This window comes from Beta vulgaris, chromosome 1 (genome assembly GCF_026745355.1).
Source record: "Beta vulgaris subsp. vulgaris cultivar EL10 chromosome 1, EL10.2, whole genome shotgun sequence".
In the NCBI taxonomy this organism is placed as follows: Eukaryota; Viridiplantae; Streptophyta; class Magnoliopsida; order Caryophyllales; family Amaranthaceae; genus Beta; species Beta vulgaris.
Window position 1 is genome coordinate 58,723,386 of NC_079202.1, and position 19,728 is coordinate 58,743,113.

The following is a 19,728-nucleotide window of genomic DNA, read 5'->3' on the forward strand; positions in this document are numbered from 1 at the left end:
ATTTTTCCCCTTTGATTTTAAATTTAAACAGCTAAAAGATTTGAAAATGACTTTGTCTAAAATCTTATACAAAATATAATGTAGCAATCAAAAAAATGAAGGAGTATCTTACTTCTTTAAAAATAATTAAAATAAATAGGTTTAAAGTATTATTATATCACTTCCCATAAGATTCACTTCTTCTTTGCTATAATGTAAAATTGTCTTTTGCACCACCTCAATCATATTTCTCTTATAATTTGAATGTGGGATTTTCGACTGGATAAGGATGAATTATCTTTAGTTTAAGAATCTTTTAAATGATTGGTAAAATTATATTTTGATTTTTTTATATGACCAAAGACTTCAATGGAACTTGATATTAAAAATTAAAAGATAACAACCTAATCTTATTGAAATATATATATATAGATGAACAATGGGAAAGCATGTGTTGTGATATACAACAAAGATATATAATGAGGATTAACGAAGTAGGTTGTATGAAATGAAGGTCAAATACCAAAATAAGGTATATGTTCCTAACTTAACAAGCATGTTTAGTGGTAAAGGATTGACTTCATGACTTGAAGGTCACAAAATCAAACCCCACTGTAATTTCTTTTTAAGGAAATCTCCCTCTTATCATTCCCCACCACTTTCATATCTTAAATAGAGATGTCAATGGGTCATAGACCTGACCCAGACCCATTAGGGGCGACCTATTTATAAGGGTCTGATTCCCAAAAAATTGGCCCAATGGGTTTGGGTCGGGTCTGGGACTCGAAGAGTGCGGTCGCGTCCAGATCCACATATGCTAGACGTAGATCCATTTACATATTAGATTTTTTAAAAAACTAAACTCTACATTTTTATGAGTTGTGATGTTGTGAACTCGTTAGTGTTGTAACTCTATCTAAGACTTGTAAGTTGTAACATTTTAAAATTTTATGAGTTAATTTTTAAAATTTTGTTTAGATAATGCTTTAACCATAGATGCAAGACCTATATATATTAGGGTGAGAACTTTTAATTACATATATTCAAAAATGTGATGAAAACTTAAAACTAAGAAGGATTCATTTATGACTCAGTTAAAACATGTGGACCAGCTAGACCCAGCGGATCTGATAAATCTAGACCCAGCGGATTTGGACGGGTCTAGGTCCAAGTGGAACCGGCCCACACCCGTCCCATTGCCATGCCTACTTACAAAAGCTGGCAAAATAGATCCATGAGAGGTGTTAGTTTGTAGGATCATCCATCTCACCTAAAAAAAAAACATACTATTTATCTTCAAATCACAAATTCATTGAGGTTTGCATCCAAGAAAACATATTCAGATTCATAAGAAGTGCCTATATGGATTATTCGAATAACAATCAAATTTATGTTATTGAACCAACCAACACCCTAAGACTTATAGACATTATAAACAAAATCAAAATCATACAGTACATGGGACATTAAGAACACATCATCAATTCAAACTTTTCAATAACTTATAGGATAAACTTTTTCAACTTCAACAAACTATTAATCCTTTATTCTTCAGTATTCGGGTTATTATTTGTGTGATTAATGTGACGGTTCACCAAGAAAGGTAGCCCTACATTCTATTTACATTAAAAATTCAGATAAGATTGACATTATATTACATATATATCCTTAAGTATCGATCGTTACACCCCCTCGATCTACGCATGGAGAACTATTGTAATATACAAGTTATTTATTGTTTGTGTGGCTAAGGCACATATTGTTATATATCATGTTCCTCATGTAGATTATTCTGCCTTGGATCATGTACCTAGTTCGACAATTGTTATTTTGGTTGTATTTTTTTCTGTCCTATGTTCAACTCTCTTATATAGGTCTAGGTTTTCTCTTGATGTTTTGATATATATTGGGAGAGAGATGTATTGCTTGTATATATAGCCATTAGAACATATATGGGAGTAATCCCTTCCAGCAAAATTTCTCTCTTTGAATACAAGAAACTGGAAGATATTTTCCAGATTATAATCCAAGTTTGAGTCTTTGATTTTTTTTCATGGTATCAGAGCTACAGGAGTTATGATCCCAAGCTTAAGAAAGTTCCAGAGGCTCTGGCTTTATTCATGGCTGGTGGAGGTGATGCGAGAAAAGAAGGAAAGGAAGGAGAAACTTCTTCTCTGAATCCATGCAAGGATCCTCTATTCATTCCAGTGAATGAGAATAGATCAAACCCTCTTGGAAGCATAACTTTTGATGGAACAAATTTTATAAGTTGGAGCAAGAGCATAAGGGTTGCATTTGGAGCCAAGAATAAACTTGGTTTTCTCGAAGGAAAGCATTCTAAGCCTACTAAAAATGGTGAAAAAATACAGAAATGGGAGAGATGTGATTACATGGTTAGATCTTGGTTGCTTGCCACAATGAAACATCATGTTGCTGGAAGTTTGGTAAGTATGCAGTAGGTGTGGTCAAGAAAACCCGACTCGAATTACCCGACCAGAGAACCCGTTGACCCGCATTAAAAAGTCGGGTCAAAATGTTGTTCTAAAAGTTTTATCGGGTTGGGTACCCGACCCCGGGAAAATGAGTAAAGTCATGTCGGGTAACAATCCGTGCGGGAACTCTACTTGGGTACACGTGTACTCGGTTTTATTTTTCCCTCTTAGATATTGCAAGCCTTTGACATTCCTCACTCTCTGCCTTCTCCTCTCGCACATCTTATTGTCTCTATCTCTCGTCCTCTCTTACTCCATTCTCACTTACAGGCTATAACACCACTCCTCACCTTCTCCCACTAGGCCACCACCACAAACTTTACTCTTTATCTCCTTCAATATTTAATTTAGGGTTTGCAAATTGCGAAATCAATTATCTATAACTTTCAGTTTAGGTTTGCGAAATTGAAATTCGAGAACTCAGTGCTAATTGTTAATTATCTCATACTCCTTTTTCTTTATTGGAGTTTGCATTTTTACAACTTGATGATTGATTTTTGGTGTTGTTAGCTCAATTGTGCTACTTCTTGTCAAATTTGGGTTAGTAAAATATTTTTTTAGGGGAGGTTAGTAGACCACGAGGAGCTCGCACTACCCGGACCCTGAGAAAGTAGTGAAAATCCCCCAAATCTTTCATAGCAAAATGAGATAAACGATAAAAATTAATTAATTTCAAGATGATGAAGGAAGAATTCTCAGTGACAATAATATCATCAACATATAGAAGTAGATAAACAATAAACTTGCCACGACGAAAAATGAACATGGAGTTATGAGGTTGACAAGAGAAGAAGCCCTCTTGTAACAAAACAAATATATTAAAATGATGAAATTAAACCAAGCTTGGAGGTATTGTTTCAGAGTTCAGACTATATATAGATTTCTTGAAGCGACAAACATGATTGGGAAACATCATAATAGAGAGAGTGTGTGTTGTGTGTGCGCGCGCGAGAGAGAGAGAGAGAGAGAGCGCTTCCATTGGTGGTTGGATTTGAATATTGAGACCCGCAGTCGATTCTAACCATCACTAGCTCTAATTTGGCTCATGTACTCAAAACAACGACAAACTGCAAAACATTTCGATATTCATGGTGGATATGAGTAATCATAATCAAGAGAAAGTTCTTTTCGTGCAACTATGGGGGAGCTTGCTAGAGTTGGAGGTGGTGATGGTTGAGCAAGAGAACTCCTGAACACCAACTACAACAATGGGTGTCTGTCATGACACGTGACATAGACCCTAAATCCTGTTGAAGCTATAAACAGGGAGTTATTTAGATTACATTGAAAACATTTAAAAAGATTATACTTTTTAGCTATGGCAATATCAACGCCCTTCGACGAGCCTCGCGTCATTATGTAAATCCATTAATATAGTTGGTAGTGTGAAAACCATCCGCTTTAGTTCATGACGTTGTACTACACACCAAAATAAATAGCGGGTGTCATAGAAGTCAATCATTCTATATTTAAATGATACAATTTCCCATCTTTATTTTTGGAAATGTAGCATAAGAGACACTTCTATTTTATAAGTTCTATCAAACAAATGCTCTTTAAAAAGGTGTAAATAGAAAGAAAAGAAGAAAAACAACTTCAAATTCCAAGAAATAAAATTTCTCCAGATAAGAAGTTAACGGCAAACGTTCTGTTATCTAAGCTGAAGCTCATATTGAACTCTCTCTTTTCTCTCTCTCATGCCCTCGCTTATTTCATGGCTTCCCTGCCTTCAGTTGCCGTAAATGGCAATCTCAAACTCGAACCAGACGTCAGAAAGATACCCACTAATGAAAAGGTATTAACTTTCTTCTCCATTTTACTCTACATATTACAATACCACTTTTAAAATTCTGTTTGAACTTTAATTTTGTGATTTATCTACTTCTTTTGAGTGGCAATATCTTTAATTTTATATATTTATTATCTATGCATGAATTCAACTTTGTGGGTCAGTGACAAATTTACAAAAATGGAGAAAGAAATTGATCTTTGAAGTAATTGATGTTGATATTGGAAAATACATTTATTTTGTTTGATCAAATTACACCTTTTTTGTCCTTCAAGTTACTGAAAATCAATGGTGAAAAGAATTTTATGAAAGTGATATTGCAATAGTGTTGATTTTTCTATGTGATTGTTGATTTTTTTTTGCTGGAATTTGGAATTTCAGAGTCCAAATGTTAGTTATCCAAGTGCAAATTTGGAGAAGAGTTTCTTGAATTTAAGAGAGACATTGTCTACCTCTAATGAAGGTACCCAATTTGAATCCTCATTCTATATCCCTTTGTTGCAAGAATGTATTGCGAAACGGTCGGTGTTGAATGCTCAAATGGCCCATTCCCACATTGTAAAAACTGGAACCCATGAAGATACATTTGTTATGACTTCCCTTGTAAATGTATATGCTAAATGTGGGTACATGGAATATGCTCAGAAGGTATTTAATCAATTGCCTGGGAGAAATGTTGTTAGTTGGACAGGGCTTATGACGGGATATGTTCATAATTCGCAGCCTGAGGTAGCTCTTCGCGTTTTTGTAGAAATGTTGGAAGTTGGGGCATATCCAACGAGTTATACATTTGGGACGATATTAAGTGCTTGTTCGTTGTTGTTACTTGTAAAATTAGGAAAGCAAATCCATGCTTACATTGTCAAATATGGTATTGAATCTGATACGAGTGTTGGTAATGCCCTTTGTAGCTTTTACTCTAAATGCAGAAGCTTGTCTTCAGCTGTTGACACGTTTAGAAGGATAGAAGAAAAGAATGTTGTATCATGGACAACGGTTATTGCTGCTTGTGGTGATAATGGGGATCCTATGATGGGTGTAAGGTATTTTTTGATGATGCTTTCAGAAGATACTGAGCTCAATGAGTTCACCTTCACTAGCATCTTCAGTTTGTGTTGTACAATACAAGCTTTAGAAGTAGGGAGACAATTACATTCCTTAAGCATCAAACTCGGATTCCAAGGGAACCTGCTAATTGATAATTCAATTATGTACTTGTACTTGAAGTGCGGATTGATTGATGAAGCAAATAGACTATTTGATGACATGGAATCTATCAGCTTGGTTACATGGAATGCTATGATAGCAGGTCGTGCCCAAATGATGGATCTTGCAGAGAACCGGCTTTCTGCTCAACAAAGTGGAAATCGGGCATTAAGTATCTTTTTGAAGATGAATAGATCAGGCACAAAACCAGATCTTTTCACCTTGTCAAGTGTCTTGAGTGTTTGCAGTTCTCTGATGGCCTTGGATCAAGGAGAACAGGTTCATGCTCAGACCATCAAAAGTGGGTATTTGGCTGATTTGATTGTAGGAACCTCCCTGGTTAACATGTATAGTAAATGCGGAAACATTGACAAAGCTGCAAAAGCTTTCACTGAGATGCAGACAAAGACTATGATATCTTGGTCATCTATGATTTCGGCTTTTGCCCAACATGGCCGATCTCAGGAAGCACTACAGCTATTCGAGGAAATGCTATCAGCTGGAGAGAAACCAAATAAAATCACGTTTGTCGGTGTATTGTCCGCATGTAGCCAAGCCGGCCTGGTTGATAAGGCCCTACAATACTTCGATATGATGAAGACAAGATACAAGATTAAGCCAATAATGGAGCATTATGCATGTTTGATAGACATGTATGTTAGATTAGGGCGGCTAGAGGAAGCTTTTGATCTTACCAAGAGAATGGGGTGTGAACCCAACGATGTTATCTGGTCCATCTTAATTGCTGGCTGTAGAAGTCAAGGAAATCTGGAGTTGGGTTATTATGCTGCTGAACAATTGCTTAAACTGAAGCCCAAAGATAACGAAACCTATGTTTTGTTGTTGAACATGTATCTTTCAGCAGAAAGATGGCAAGATGTCTCCAGAGTAAGGAAATTGATGAAGGATGAAAAGCTCGGAAAGTTGCAGGATTGGAGTTGGTTGAGCATTAAGGATAAAGTTTACTCATTTTCACCGAAAAATTGGTCATATCCTCTTAAAATAGAGGTTGAGAACTACTTGAGTACATTGGTTGATGAGATCAAGGGTCGGGGATATCAATCTCAAAGCCCACAAGTAACTGATATGGAGGACGATGAGGCGGAACCTGTAACTTCTTCTGTACATCATAGTGAAAAGTTAGCAATTGCTTTTGGATTGTTACAAACAAGTAAAAGTGTTCCTCTACGAATAGTCAAGAGTATTGGTATGTGCAGGGATTGTCATACATTCATCAAGCTTGTCTCTGAAATTACTGACCGTGAAATTATAATCCGTGATAGTAAGCGACTCCATAGATTTGTTAATGGACATTGTTCTTGTGGAGATTTTGCCAATCTTTTTTAATCTAATGATTTTCTGCTTAATTGGGTTTTTAGTTAGTTAATACTGCCTGCCTAAAATTCAGCTTTGTGTCCAGATATAAACACCCTTTCTCAATCCTGTTGTCATCAACCATGACTAAATTCGCTCTACTCATGTTTTTCAGAAGAAAAAAGATGGTGGTCATCCCATCTCTTATTCTCTAACAGGCGTTCCACATGTTGTCTATCCTAGTTTTTTTATAGTACTCCCTCCGTCGCATTTTATAGTTTCCGTATTCTATTTTGGGTGTTCCTAAATGTTGTTCCCATTTTACTTGTTTCCATTTTTAAACATCACTTTTTTTTTTTTTTTTTTGAGGGGATTGAACATAACTTTTTAATTGTTACTCTCTCTCTCTCTCCACCTTTTCACCGGTGTTTTTGACACCCTCATTAATAAGCCTATTCAGTGTTCATGAGGAAAGTTGGGATGAAGTTTTAAATGGATTCTTTTTTAACAATTTACAACAGATTACCAAACTTTCAATGATAATTGTTTGGATCTCTCTTGGGATACAACTACTTAGTAAACCTTCAAATGTTCCTTAGCTGAGTAACAATTAACTAACTGAAGCCAATTTATCATAGCCATTTTTAGGACTTTTATCACGTCAAACACCAAAAGCCAATCAAAAAGTAAGAAGGCGCTTTTGTCTAATATGGCAAATTTAGCTTTATCAATGTCTCTACCCAGTACCAAAAAAGCCATGTAAGGGAGGTGTCCAAGTATTGGTTTTAAGTATCATTATACATATCAATATCATCCGAAGTCGACAAAATAATGATAACATCGGACTAAAGATTGAATGAATAGATATCAATATATCACAACATATTGGGATAAAATCTAAATACACAACATATATACGCTAGCAGACTGCTTATCATCTTAGAAGGGCGCCTACAACTTCTGAGAAGATGGTTCGAAACCAGAATCTCGTCTTAAATCAAATCTTAGGAGCCTCAGCATCTTGCTGACACTGTGTAGACTGGTTTTGTTGAGGTTCCTCCTGAGTCTGCTGCTGTTTTTGGTTGTTATGATGCTGCTGATGCTGCTGCAACTGATACATGTTGTACTGGGAACGCTGCATCTGCAGCATCTGGTTATTTGACATTCCCTGCTGAGGGCCCTGAGGCATACAATTTGAAGCGGACTCGCCTCTGAGATCAGCACTCACAAGCTTCAAGCGGTGAACTTCTGCTGTAAGTGCTTCATTCAGAGCTGCAATATCAGAGCAAACAGAGAATTCGTAAGAACAAATGGTTACACATAGTTGTTCACACTTCAGAGCATGAATGCACACAGTTCAAAGCTGTCTCTTTCTGATAAAAGTTAAATCTCAAACATGAAGCAGATATAATGACTCGTAATTTTTAGAAACATGGAAATTCTCTGTAAAGGAATTCTTGGTCTCGAGAAAGAACTGAAAGAAAGAATGCCATCGGATTAGACCGATTGGACAGAGAGGACACAGTGTCTACATCTGACCAGGATTAAAGAGGCCACAAGTCTTAATGCCAGTAAAATACAGTTTTCAAGGGAGAACAATTGCTATAATACTACTATTTTATTTGGCCTCTTACTAATAAAACCTAACATCAAAACATAAATGTGGAGAACCTGAAGCAACACTTTCTATTAGTACTCACAGTAAAGATGGCAATAAAAAGGTAGTTCATGATCACGGTAAAAAGACAAAATCAACATTCTTTAATGAAATGTTAATTTTAAACCATAAGCAGTTATCCAAGAAGGACCATGTGATGGTTACTCATTTTCTCCAAAAAATATAGAAGAATTAGCTGCTAAATTTGCTTCTGACTAGATCACGCATAGTGCTTTTTCTCTTAAAAATCTTTCTAGCCTTATATATGTATTACCCTCTTCGCAGTACCCAGATCACGTACAGAGCTTACAGGTTCCGAACCAAAATTGTGCGGTTGCAATTTGCATTCTGAATTTCTGATCTTACAATATAATGGCGAGTTGCCTCTGTGAAAGTTCAAAAGCAAGCAATCCGTATTATGTCCCTTCTCTTGAGGAAAAATCTCAAATCATCTGAAGTGTGTCCGACAGATTTTCCAGGATGATTGCCTCCCTTATTGTATACTTCCTCCGTTTCTTTTTACTTGCAACGGTTTGACTTTTACACTATTCACCAACTCTACTTAGTTTATGTATGGTGATTTATTGTTAAGGAAATACATATTCATGTAGGATCTTGTTAGATTCGTCTGAATGTATATTTTCCGAATATATATTTTTTATAATTTTTATTTATCGGTAATTAAAGTTATTGATGGTTAAAATTATGCATTGGCAAGCGTAAAAGTCAAACTGTTGCAAGTAAAAAGAAACAGAGGAAGTACTTAATATTTCTTCAAATATATATGTCGATCAATGCCAATGGCGATCAAGGATTAACTATCGATTTCAGTTGGAGACATTAAGTCTATCCAATGGGGTTTTTTTGGTGGAGGGGGGCGGTTCTTAGAGTTGTCTGCTTCAGAAACAATAAAGTACACCAATCTCACGTCTGAAATAAGGTACAATTTGCACTCCCATTTAACAGTAACACTAAAACAAATTACACCACAAGTACATCTCAAGCAGTTTTTAGCTACTTTCATGCTTATTTTGGCAAGAAATAAGAATGAGCAAGGCAAAAGATAGTAATAAAAATGAAGTTTTTCTTGTGGCTTCAATGAAAAAAAATACTTCATTAAATTTTGGGTCAAATTTTCAAATTTTAATTAAGAACTCTCACAGTTTCCCTATTTCTTTGACCAAAATGCAATTTCCTACTGCCAATCATCAGCCTGCTAGACAAACCTTAGATTTTACCATGAAATCATCAAAGTCGGGTGGTCAACCTGCCTCTGACACCTCATCATCTTCAATGTGTGACTATGCCACCTTAACCGACATACAAGTATTAGTTTTGGAAATCGATGATAAAATATCATCAATTGCACAAACTATATACATAATCTGTTTCTACATAATCACATGCACATTAAGGAGGAAAGAGGAAAGAGGAAGAGAAAGTGAAAGAGGCATATGGCTTCAAAAAATTGTGCGTGATTAGAAAATGGAAGGAAGGTAACAAAGATCTTAATTTCTAATTGGCCTAAGCTAAGTAGATGATGAGGAAGTTCGTAAAATCAACAAAAAAGGGGGGGAATATTTGTGAAGATATGCCTGCTTAAGCGAGGAAAGGCTCAACCTTCAATATGGAATGCACCCGTTCTTGACAGTAAATCTTATTACAACTTCCAAACATCTCACTTTCAAAAGAAGAATGACAATATAACCTGCTAAGTGTTACTTACTTTGCAATACATTTAGGTACATGGAACGGGTATGAGAACACAAAGCTATCTAGATTTGATAAAATCATTTGAAACCACTTTACCAATGTGCATGTAAGAAACCACACGTTTCGGTTTTAGTTCATGGAGGGGTTAGCAAATTTGATAACAGCCTCCAGATTGGTATTCTAAATTTGAGTCAGTACAGCTTGAAATCTAGATGAATGGAAATAGTAGTTAATAGATATCAATAGAGAAGGAGAGATTAACTTGGAGTATATAAGTTCTTGCCTCTTGGACAGGCTGCTACAACAAAAAACATTAATGGTGGAGATTTTGCAAACTGCAATCATATTTTCAATATTACTTCCTCCGTTTAGAAATAGTTGCACCATTTCTATTTTGTGCACTATTCACATCTTACACTTAGATTGTCTTTGGTGATTTATATTTTAGGAAAAACATAGTCATGAGGGATCTTGTTAGATTTGTCTCGATGTAAATTTTTTTAATATCAACTTTTTATAATTTTTACTTATTGATAATTAAAGATATTAATGGTTGAAATCATACATCGGCATGCATGAAAAGTAGAAACGATGCAACTATTTCTAAACGGAGGAAGTATTTGCCAATTCCAGCTTTGGGCCAGTACCGATGGGCTAGTGTCTGAGACCGTTATCCCAATAGAATTATACATCATCTAAAAGAAAACATCCACTAATCCACCAATCCACTAAACCAAAGATAGCGGTAACACCAACGCATAATATCATGCAAGAAGCAGCTGAGAAGCCAGCAGATGATCACATAAGAAAAAGAAAAAGAAAAGGATAGCAAACTGAAAACCATACCATCCCTCAGCTGGGCCTGTTGCTCCATAGATTGAAGACGGAATCTCAACTCATTGTTCTGAGTAGTCAGCCCAGAAGAATCCCTCTGAAAGTGTAACAATTTGGATTCAGTCAAGTCTCAACTGGTAAAAACATTAACTGGTAAGAAAAGCGAAGGAGCAATTAACAAAAATAGAAAGAATTTTTAAAACCTGAAGAAGTGTGAGCTGAGCCGACAGTGTAGTAGCTTCTGTCTGTAATGTTTGCACTTTGTGCTCCAACTCTGCAATGTATCTCAATTTCCGCTCCTTGGAGCGAGCAGCTGATTGACGATTAGCCAATATTCTGAAACAACAACAAATACAAGGTAAGAAAACTAACAATCAACTAAAAGACCAGAACATAAAATCAGTTATAGTTTGATACCTCTTTACACGTTTCGGGTCCGACACTGCAATCTCAGCTAATTTCTCACTTGTCATGATCTTCTTTAGTTCTGCAGGACTAAAATCACTGTTGGCAAACTCCACGCTGAACTTATTGGTGTTCTCATCAAATGAATTGCTGGGTGAGTGTTGAGCTGACTGAATACCAGGTGAAGGTGAAAGCTTGGGCGACTCATCACTAAAATTCAAATTCCCCATAAAACTATCCATAGAAAGACTTCTGAAATGGCGACCAGTTGGACCAAGATCTCCAGGTGCACTTCTTTTGCTTCTCTTTTCACCATGAGAATTTCCACCTATGCCGCTTTCAACTTCATTTTCACTACTGTCATTAGTCCTTGTACCACTCGCCCTACTATCCATATCCTTGTCATCCAAACTAGACGAATTCAAAGCATCAAGATTATCCAAATTCATATAAGCTGAAAATAAATCATCCACCACTTCACCCTCTGATTTTCTCTCGCCACCCCCATCAGCATTCCCTGTCCCACTCCCACCCCAATCGGATTCTCGTTTCAAAACAAGCTGCACCGGCTTATCCTTTTCCTTCTCCTTGGGCATAAACTGAGGCGCGGAAGGCTGCCCCATTGAAGCAAACACCAACGAAACATCACTACTAGACCGCCTATGTCTCCTACGAGGAGGTAATCCCTCACTAACATGAACCCCACTACCTCCTCCTCGTAAACCACCATCTTTCTCCTCCATAACAATCTCATTGGACCCATGAACCGGCGCAACAGACTCCCTAAACACCGTAGGACTCAACGGAGGCAAGTGATCAAACGAAAAGAACGACGACTGCGATAATGACCTCGAATGTGCCGAGTTCTGAGTACCCCCAACTTGCTGGGGAACAATTTTAGGGACTATAAAATGAGAATGTGGGTGTGATGGAGGTATACCAGCAGGTCTCTTACCACTAATAATATTACTATTAAACACCTCTGTTACACTCAAATTCTGCATTTGACCATTTATTCCAATTTGATTATTACTACTTTGTTTATTAACTGAAGATGAACAATTACCAAATGATGATTCAATTCTTTGCATAACTCCAGTTTCATCACTTCCCTCCATAAATTATTAAATTCTTTTTCTCCTAAATCACAATCCAAAACCCTAATAACTTCACTTAAACCCTAAAATGACTATAATTCCACCGTTAATCACAACATACAACTCCCAAATTCATCAAAACAACAACAAAAATAACAATAATTTACAAGAAATACAAAACCCTAGAAAATAAAATTACAGTGAGATGAGAGAGAAAGTACACTTCACCTTTTTTCAAAGATTTAATGGAGGAGAGAGAAAATCAATGGCTTTTTTAGCTGAAAGTGTGAACTTTTGGTAAATGCGTGAAGAAGAAGATACGCGATAATATGATTCTCAAAATCAAAAAAAATAAAAATAAAAATAAAATAAAAAGGAAGGTTCTTCTCTCTCTAGATTAGCGCGAACAATTTTTCGCAATTTTTCTCTCTCCTCTCTCTGTTGATGAGATTATTTATTTGGTTAAATTAATTTGAAAAAATAAAATAAAAATCAGAAAATTTGGGGTGCATGTGAGTTTTGGTTTGAATGTCAATTTCATTTCGACGCGTTTTGACTTTATTTAATTGTTTTTTAAAAATTGTGATGAGGAACCCGTGATATCCGGACTTTGGTCTGACCGTCTTATCTTATCTTTATATTCTTATTTTTATTGTAGCCTTGTAGGCCGTGGATACGTTGAATCACCATCCACCGCCCTTTTGACTGTGACATGGTTTTGGTTTAAAGCCCATGTTCTTTTTATTTTTAATTTTGTTGTTTTGCTTTTTGTTTTTTTTTTTTATATATAATTAGGAAAAATAATTAGTCTGTAGATCAATCCTGCTAGGTTACTCGCCTACAAGGTATACCAGGTTAGAGGTTGGGTACAAGGCTAAATAGTCCAGAAGTAAAATTCCTCAACATATTGTTTGGATGAGGATTCGATCCATGGACAATGTCCTGGAATTCAGGGTGGTATCCGTATTCCGCTGAGATAGCATCTCTCACTTAACGCTTTACTTTTAGTTTAATTCAATTTTATCCCTTTTTTTGTTTATAGTATCGAGTTTTTTTAAAAAATCAAAAAAAGTAGTTTGCAATTTTCAGTCGTAAGTTTTCAAAATTAACAAGTTTAGTGTAAATATGAGTAATGATAAGTTTATTATACTCCATCAGTTTCATAATATAATGCTTGTTTCTCTCTCATGAGGTTAAATTTAAAAAATTTTGACCAAATATTCTAATTTTTTTTGTAACAAATATTCTCATTAATATATAGGAGTACAAAGAAACATACTCATGTAGCTTGTTAAATTCGTCTCAACATGTACTTTCATAAATATCAACTTTTTATAATTTATATTAATACGGAATTGAAGATATTGAAGGTCAAATATATATCTTGGAGACCGTGCAAAAGGGAAACAAACACTAGATCCTTATTTGTCCATCCTAGTGGTTGAAGTTTGGGATCTTATGAAAGGTATTAGGAGTGCTATCTCTCTATAAATTAAAAAGTTTATGGTGGAAGGTGATAACTTGTCCGTTATCCAGTCGATTAAAAAGAGTTTGGAAGATGTCATGGTCTATTTCCTCTCTAATTGAAGATTCAGAGCAAGAATTGAAAGCTTTTATTTGAGGAGGTTCAGATCACCCATATCTTCAGAGAAGTTAATGCTGGTGCGGATTGGATGGCTCACCATGGACATATAACTCGTTACTTACTGGTTTGATATTTCTAATGTTTCATTTTCTTTTATCATCCGCAAGGATGCTTTAGGGTGGCTCTTGTCTTGGGTTAGTTCCTCCCTAGTTTTTTTCTTTCATGCTTACAAAAATGGGACCGATGGAATACTTATTATATCATATGACATTTATATTCACAAAACTAAAACTGAAAGCGTTCCCAGTGGTTGTTTCACTATTAGGTTATGCAGAGCGAGAGTATCAATGAAATATTAGTTTATTAGGAGAGAGAAAAAATCTGGCCAAAAAACTGATACTCAGCTCTTCATAATGAACCAAAAGTAAGAGAATCAAAGAAGGAATTGGAGAAGAGAGAATATATGGTGTATGTAAATTAAAAGCAGAAGACAAAAATGTGATGACCATAAATTAGAGGGTAATCACTTGGAGTAAGAAAATATACGGGATTGAAATGAGTATATGGTATGACAGAGGTGGAAGAGTGAATAAGTAAGAAAATAATTGATGACTACAAACAATAGGGCAACCATTGGGTACGCTGGGAAAATTGACGTAATGCGGAACGAGACATAAACTAAATAATAAACCGATCCTTAGTTATCTCCATTACTTTATAAAAATATATATACTTCCCCCGTTCTGAATTACATGAACACTTCTCTCAAAAAGTCTCACATAAAAAAGAGAAGCCTTACACTTATTTCAGTACGGTGGAAGTATAATACATTTAGAGTTAATTAAGACTATATTGATATAAATATAAATTTAACTAACTTGAATTTTAAGTGTTATGTATGCAAGAACAATCATTGATGGAAGGTTGTCGTGTGCAAAACATTAAGAATGGAGTATGTTTGATGTAGTTGACTGTAAGATGTAAAACATAAGTTGTTTTATGTCAAATAGAACCGACCCTAAAAGAGGATTATATACGATAGAAAGTTTAAACGCGCGAGTTTATTATTAGGTTTTATGTAAGGAAATAATATTTGTAGTGTGATTAGAACAGATCTTCGGTATAGCGTCGGTAACTTGAATGGGTATGAAATATTGTGTCTGCATTGCATCGGATATTAATTTCCATGAAAGAGTCACCACTTTCTTTCTACCTAGTATAGTAGTATCTAGGATGGTGGTTGACCAAGCTCATGTAGTCATGTCTATAATACCATTCTTTGATTGTTAGCTTAGCGGTTATTTAGTTAAGAGACTTAAGACTAGCGTAAACTCAATACCAGTTTTATTTGGAGCCTACGTCTTAAATGTCTTCTTATAGAATCCTTAGGCACATGATCTACTGTAAGATTGATATTGTATTTCTCTGTTGAATAAAAATTGATAAGGTGAAGTAAATTTATGAAGTTAACTAATGAGTTCTAGGAAGCCAGAATGAATTGCACGTTTATTTTGACTGAAAAACCATTGGGTTAATGTGAAAAACATGGAGATCAAGCCTACAATTCAGGATGCATCCCATGTAGTCAATATATAGATCATGGAGACGAAGTTGCTCAATACAAATAGGAGAGAATAAAAAGAAGATGTTTGATTATCAATTTAAATGTGTATGACTCTAGTGGAATAGCTTTATATTAGGTTATTAGGTATGTATTTTGCATACCACATATCAATTCTACACCTTGATCCTATACTATTTCAGTAACCTCCTCTTTAGACATTTAAACGTGTAGGACTCGAGTGGAATAGCTTTACATTAGGTTATTAGGTATGTATTTTGTATACCACATATCAATTTTACACCTGGATCTGATACTATTTCAGTAACCTCCTTAGAGTTTGATTTACCCTATCAAGTGTCTATATTGGAAAAGTTGTTAATAGTTGACAAAACTCTTGTTTTGAGGATTTTGTTAAGTGATTAAGTGAAATTTGTAACTATGAAAAAGTTTTGGAACAATAGTAAGGTGGAATAAAAACTCGAGTGAGTTGCATATGTAAGTGTATAAGGCTTTGAGTCAAGTCAAAAAGTCAAAAGAGAATATTTCAAGGAATAAATATGAGTTGTAATAATTAGAAGATTCCTTACTTAGGAATTGAGTTCATAGAGGGACTCAGTTGCTGCTTGAGTAAAGTAATAAGTTGAATGGTTTTTTTTTTCTTGTTGTTGGCTAAACCCTAAAATTTTTCATTTTGAAAATACTTATATCAGTATTTCATTACCACTATGTGATGTGCGAACAAAACAGACTGATCATTTTAAAGTTTTTTTTAAAAAATTGGTCCCCCTTTAATTGTGAGGCCCTGTGTTGAGTCCCACTTTGGACCCGCACAGGGCCGAGCCTGAATGTAACTTCCCATGAAATGAAAAACCAAATAGTGTTGTACCTTTCCAAATTTACAAAGACAATGATGTAATTTTAGCTAAAATAAAATGTGACAAGTTTGGGTGATCAAGGGAGAATAGGATAAGATACTTCCTATGTTTTAAGGGAATTTTAACTTCCGAGACAAATTTTACTTCTCTTATTTTTACTGCGCAATGTTAACCAAACAATAATTCATATAATCACTTCCCATAAAATCTCAATTCCTCCACTTTCTAAGTTCAACCAAACAATACCTAAGAGTTAAAAGATTTAACGAATATTACCTTCAAAGCTCCCAAAAAAAGTGATTGATACAGCCCAAAAAAAAAAACACCACATCCACAATATATAGGCCCAGCAACACACAATACACAAACATTAATACTGGGCCTCAACCTAATTAAAAACCACTCGCCGTCATATTTCCCAAATTGTTAACTCCAAACTATCATAAAACCCTAATTCACCAAATTTCCCCAAATTATTATTCACGTATATATACCACAAAACCCTCAATCAATACACAACAGTTTCAACTCGCAAATTCGCCGTTTATTTTTTGCTCGTTTCATTTTCTCTCTCCTAAAGAGGCCAAATGATGCGATTTTTATTGGAGTGATTACCCAGAATTATTTTCTGGGTACGATGATCTTCACCATTATTGAATAGGAAGATCTGATGCGTCCTCTTTTCTTTTTCTTTCTAAATCTCGTCTCTTTTTTTGTTTTTGGGTAAATTTAATTCTTATTTTACGTTTTAAAATATCGGCCGATGATGATTTATGGTTGGTTGCAGCAAATGCAAGATATTAATCTTGTATGTTGTTGATATTTGTGTACTAGGACGGTCTGAGGCTAATTTTCCATGAAAAAAATTGTATTTTTTGGATTGAAAATTGTATGATGAATAATTAAATAAATTGGCAGTGTAAAATTATTGGTGTGAATGATGAGAAATATTTTAAATATCACAGTTATCCCTGTCTGAGACTTATGTGCTGAACATTTGTGATCTGACACACGTTATACACTGCCTACCTTATATTATCTTTGAAAAATCACATATTTTTGGTACTATAAAGTTTTGTTTTATGTTAATAATGTTTTTTTGTTTGAATTGTTTGATGATTCTGTTTATAAAATAAGGTTACGTTTACTTCCTCTGTTTCATAATAGTCGCTGCGCTTTCCATTATGGGAGGTTCTTGCTTTTCCAAAAATTGTCGAGGAATCTGTGAATTGAGCGGTGTAGTGAGTAATATGAAATGGAGGAAGTATACGAAGTTACCAATAGAAAATTGGAATATAATATTGGTACACATTAGTCTGAATTTGATTTAATTTGAATAAGAAGTATTTGCCAATGATGATTTATGGTTGGTTGCAGCAAATGCAAGATTTGTTTCTTGTATAATGTTGATATTTGTGTACTAGGACGGTCTGAGGCTAATTTCCTATGAAAATAAAGTATGAAAATAAAGTATGAAAATTTCAAAATTGTTGATTCTTTAGTTTCTTTGTTGAAAATTTTAATATTTACTATAAAAAATAATTTAATTGGTGATGTAGATTAATTGGTGTGGATGATGAGAAATATTTTGAATATCACAGTTATCCCTGTCTGAGACTTCTGTGCTGAACATTTGTGATCTGACACACGTTATATACTGTATGTAATATGTACCTTCAATTTTTTTTTTTTAAAAAGTTGTTATAAAAATTTTCTTTTTGTTAAAAACATCCTTTATTTGGTTTCAGATTCCTTTATGTAAGATGAGTGGGCGTACTGTTATAAAAGTTTTTTGTTTGAAGGTTACATATGGGAAGAGTATGGAGAACTCCTGTGAACTCCTATGGTGTAAATGAGCTATTGTACTTGCAAATGGATACTCCTTCTGTCTCATAAAAGTTTCCAAGACGTAACGTTGACCTTTAATATTTTTAATTTCATATTAATGAAACATATAAAAAGTTGATATTATTAAACTACACATTGAGACGTATCTAGTAAGATCTTACATGAATATGTTTTGTTTTATAGACAAATTGAAATATTTAATTGAAGATTTTAAAGTTTGATTTGACCCATAAAAAATAAGTATATACTATATTATGGGATGAAGTGAGTATAATTTTTATGGCCTATATGTCAAGTAGAAAATTGGAATATAATAGAGATACCAATATATTTCAAATCTATGAACTATCTATTTCAAATAAAGATAAAACAAATCAAAACATAACTCATAAAATGTGAAATTTATATTCGATGATTCAAAAAAGGCTTTAAAGGTTGCAATAGAGAAGTAGAGGACATTTGAATAAGTTCAACACTAACGAATTTATAAAGTTTAATTTTACTTTATTTGTTTTGACATTGGGAAATTGTACATTAATTAATAAAGTACATCCTAATTTTAAGACAATTTAAACAAAAACAAATACTGAAATCGAAAAGAGCTTTAAGAGCTTGTACATTCCTAATACAGAAGGAAATAAAAACGAAACAAAAGCACTTAGAAAGGAGTGCATCATTGGTTAGTGCGGATAATGGTGGATGCAAACCTCATATCGCTGATGGAAGTTGGTGATGAAGCGATTGACGACCATGATTTGGACAACGAACAACTACCAACGAGTGTCGTGTCTCGTTGTATGAGCAATCCCAATGATCTGGCATCACGTGGGATTCTGAGCTCATGACCATGTAATGAGACACATCATTGACTCACTACTCTCGAGCGAGAGTATGGCAGTTTTCTCCTTGATGAAAGAGAAACACTGATGAGTGGGCGTACCAGATGCAACTGGAGTGCCGCCTGCAGATTTGAAGTTTTCAGGGCAAAGACCATGAGGATCAATGCCAAGCTAAACGGAGAGCCAAACAAGTTGAGCCCTCGAGTATCCTTCCGGTTTTCAAAGCCGGCAAGTAAACGTCCCAACCATGAAAGTCTATCATCACCTCGTCCTTGTTCACGAACATCGTGAGGCACCTTGTCCCTCAGCACAAATTCCAAAAAACCGACACATTCAACTTTAACTATTGTGAACCACTAAATATCACCCAACTGACTAATACTTTTCGATGACCACAACTAACCACCGAAAACAACTTTAGCAACTTGAAAACAACATACTCCGTTTATTTGGAGATTTAAACCATTGTTCGAGAAAATAACTGACACTAACTTGTTAATAAGGGGAAAGGGGAAAGGGGAGCCCGACACT

At 34.9% G+C, this 19,728-nt stretch overlaps 2 protein-coding genes and 5 non-coding genes across 7 annotated transcripts; 6 read left to right on the plus strand and 1 right to left on the minus strand.

Annotated features, from left to right (window-relative positions):
- Nucleotides 1–4,065: 4,065 nt before the first annotated feature.
- On the plus strand, nucleotides 4,066–6,833 carry LOC104887843 (pentatricopeptide repeat-containing protein At4g14850). Its single transcript, XM_010672592.4, has 2 exons — nucleotides 4,066–4,266; nucleotides 4,642–6,833. Exons 1-2 carry the CDS (start codon nucleotides 4,186–4,188, stop codon nucleotides 6,811–6,813), a joined length of 2,253 nt encoding a protein of 750 aa, XP_010670894.1. The 5' UTR covers nucleotides 4,066–4,185; the 3' UTR covers nucleotides 6,814–6,833.
- Nucleotides 6,834–7,557: 724 nt separating this feature from the next.
- Nucleotides 7,558–12,926, minus strand: LOC104887833 (bZIP transcription factor 29). Its single transcript, XM_010672588.4, has 4 exons — nucleotides 11,402–12,926; nucleotides 11,188–11,320; nucleotides 10,997–11,081; nucleotides 7,558–8,052 (listed from the first exon to the last, which is right to left on the minus strand). Exons 1-4 carry the CDS (start codon nucleotides 12,505–12,507, stop codon nucleotides 7,778–7,780), a joined length of 1,599 nt encoding a protein of 532 aa, XP_010670890.1. The 5' UTR covers nucleotides 12,508–12,926; the 3' UTR covers nucleotides 7,558–7,777.
- A 4,179-nt stretch (nucleotides 12,927–17,105) lies between these two features.
- LOC125494557 (small nucleolar RNA snoR64a) lies at nucleotides 17,106–17,184 on the plus strand. Its single transcript, XR_007270804.1, has one exon. It is a non-coding gene; the product is annotated as a small nucleolar RNA snoR64a (small nucleolar RNA).
- Nucleotides 17,185–17,269: 85 nt separating this feature from the next.
- On the plus strand, nucleotides 17,270–17,357 carry LOC125494561 (small nucleolar RNA snoR20a). Its single transcript, XR_007270808.1, has one exon. It is a non-coding gene; the product is annotated as a small nucleolar RNA snoR20a (small nucleolar RNA).
- Nucleotides 17,358–17,439: 82 nt separating this feature from the next.
- LOC125494545 (small nucleolar RNA R38) lies at nucleotides 17,440–17,525 on the plus strand. Its single transcript, XR_007270792.1, has one exon. It is a non-coding gene; the product is annotated as a small nucleolar RNA R38 (small nucleolar RNA).
- Nucleotides 17,526–17,859: 334 nt separating this feature from the next.
- LOC125494560 (small nucleolar RNA snoR20a) lies at nucleotides 17,860–17,947 on the plus strand. The gene has a single exon (XR_007270807.1). It is a non-coding gene; the product is annotated as a small nucleolar RNA snoR20a (small nucleolar RNA).
- A 128-nt stretch (nucleotides 17,948–18,075) lies between these two features.
- LOC125494547 (small nucleolar RNA R38) lies at nucleotides 18,076–18,161 on the plus strand. Its single transcript, XR_007270794.1, has one exon. It is a non-coding gene; the product is annotated as a small nucleolar RNA R38 (small nucleolar RNA).
- Nucleotides 18,162–19,728: the final 1,567 nt, after the last annotated feature.

Excerpts from the sequence above, each read along its gene's own strand:
- LOC104887843 (XM_010672592.4), top strand. The coding sequence starts at position 4,186 with ATGGCTTCCCTGCCTTCAGTTGCCGTAAATGGCAATCTCAAACTCGAA. Across the intron at positions 4,267-4,641 it reads AGATACCCACTAATGAAAAG|AGTCCAAATGTTAGTTATCC; the intron begins GTATTAACTTTC and ends TTGGAATTTCAG.
- LOC104887833 (XM_010672588.4), bottom strand. The coding sequence starts at position 12,507 with ATGGAGGGAAGTGATGAAACTGGAGTTATGCAAAGAATTGAATCATCA. Across the intron at positions 11,321-11,401 it reads GACCCGAAACGTGTAAAGAG|AATATTGGCTAATCGTCAAT; the intron begins GTATCAAACTAT and ends TTGTTGTTTCAG. Across the intron at positions 11,082-11,187 it reads CTCAGCTCACACTTCTTCAG|AGGGATTCTTCTGGGCTGAC; the intron begins GTTTTAAAAATT and ends TTACACTTTCAG.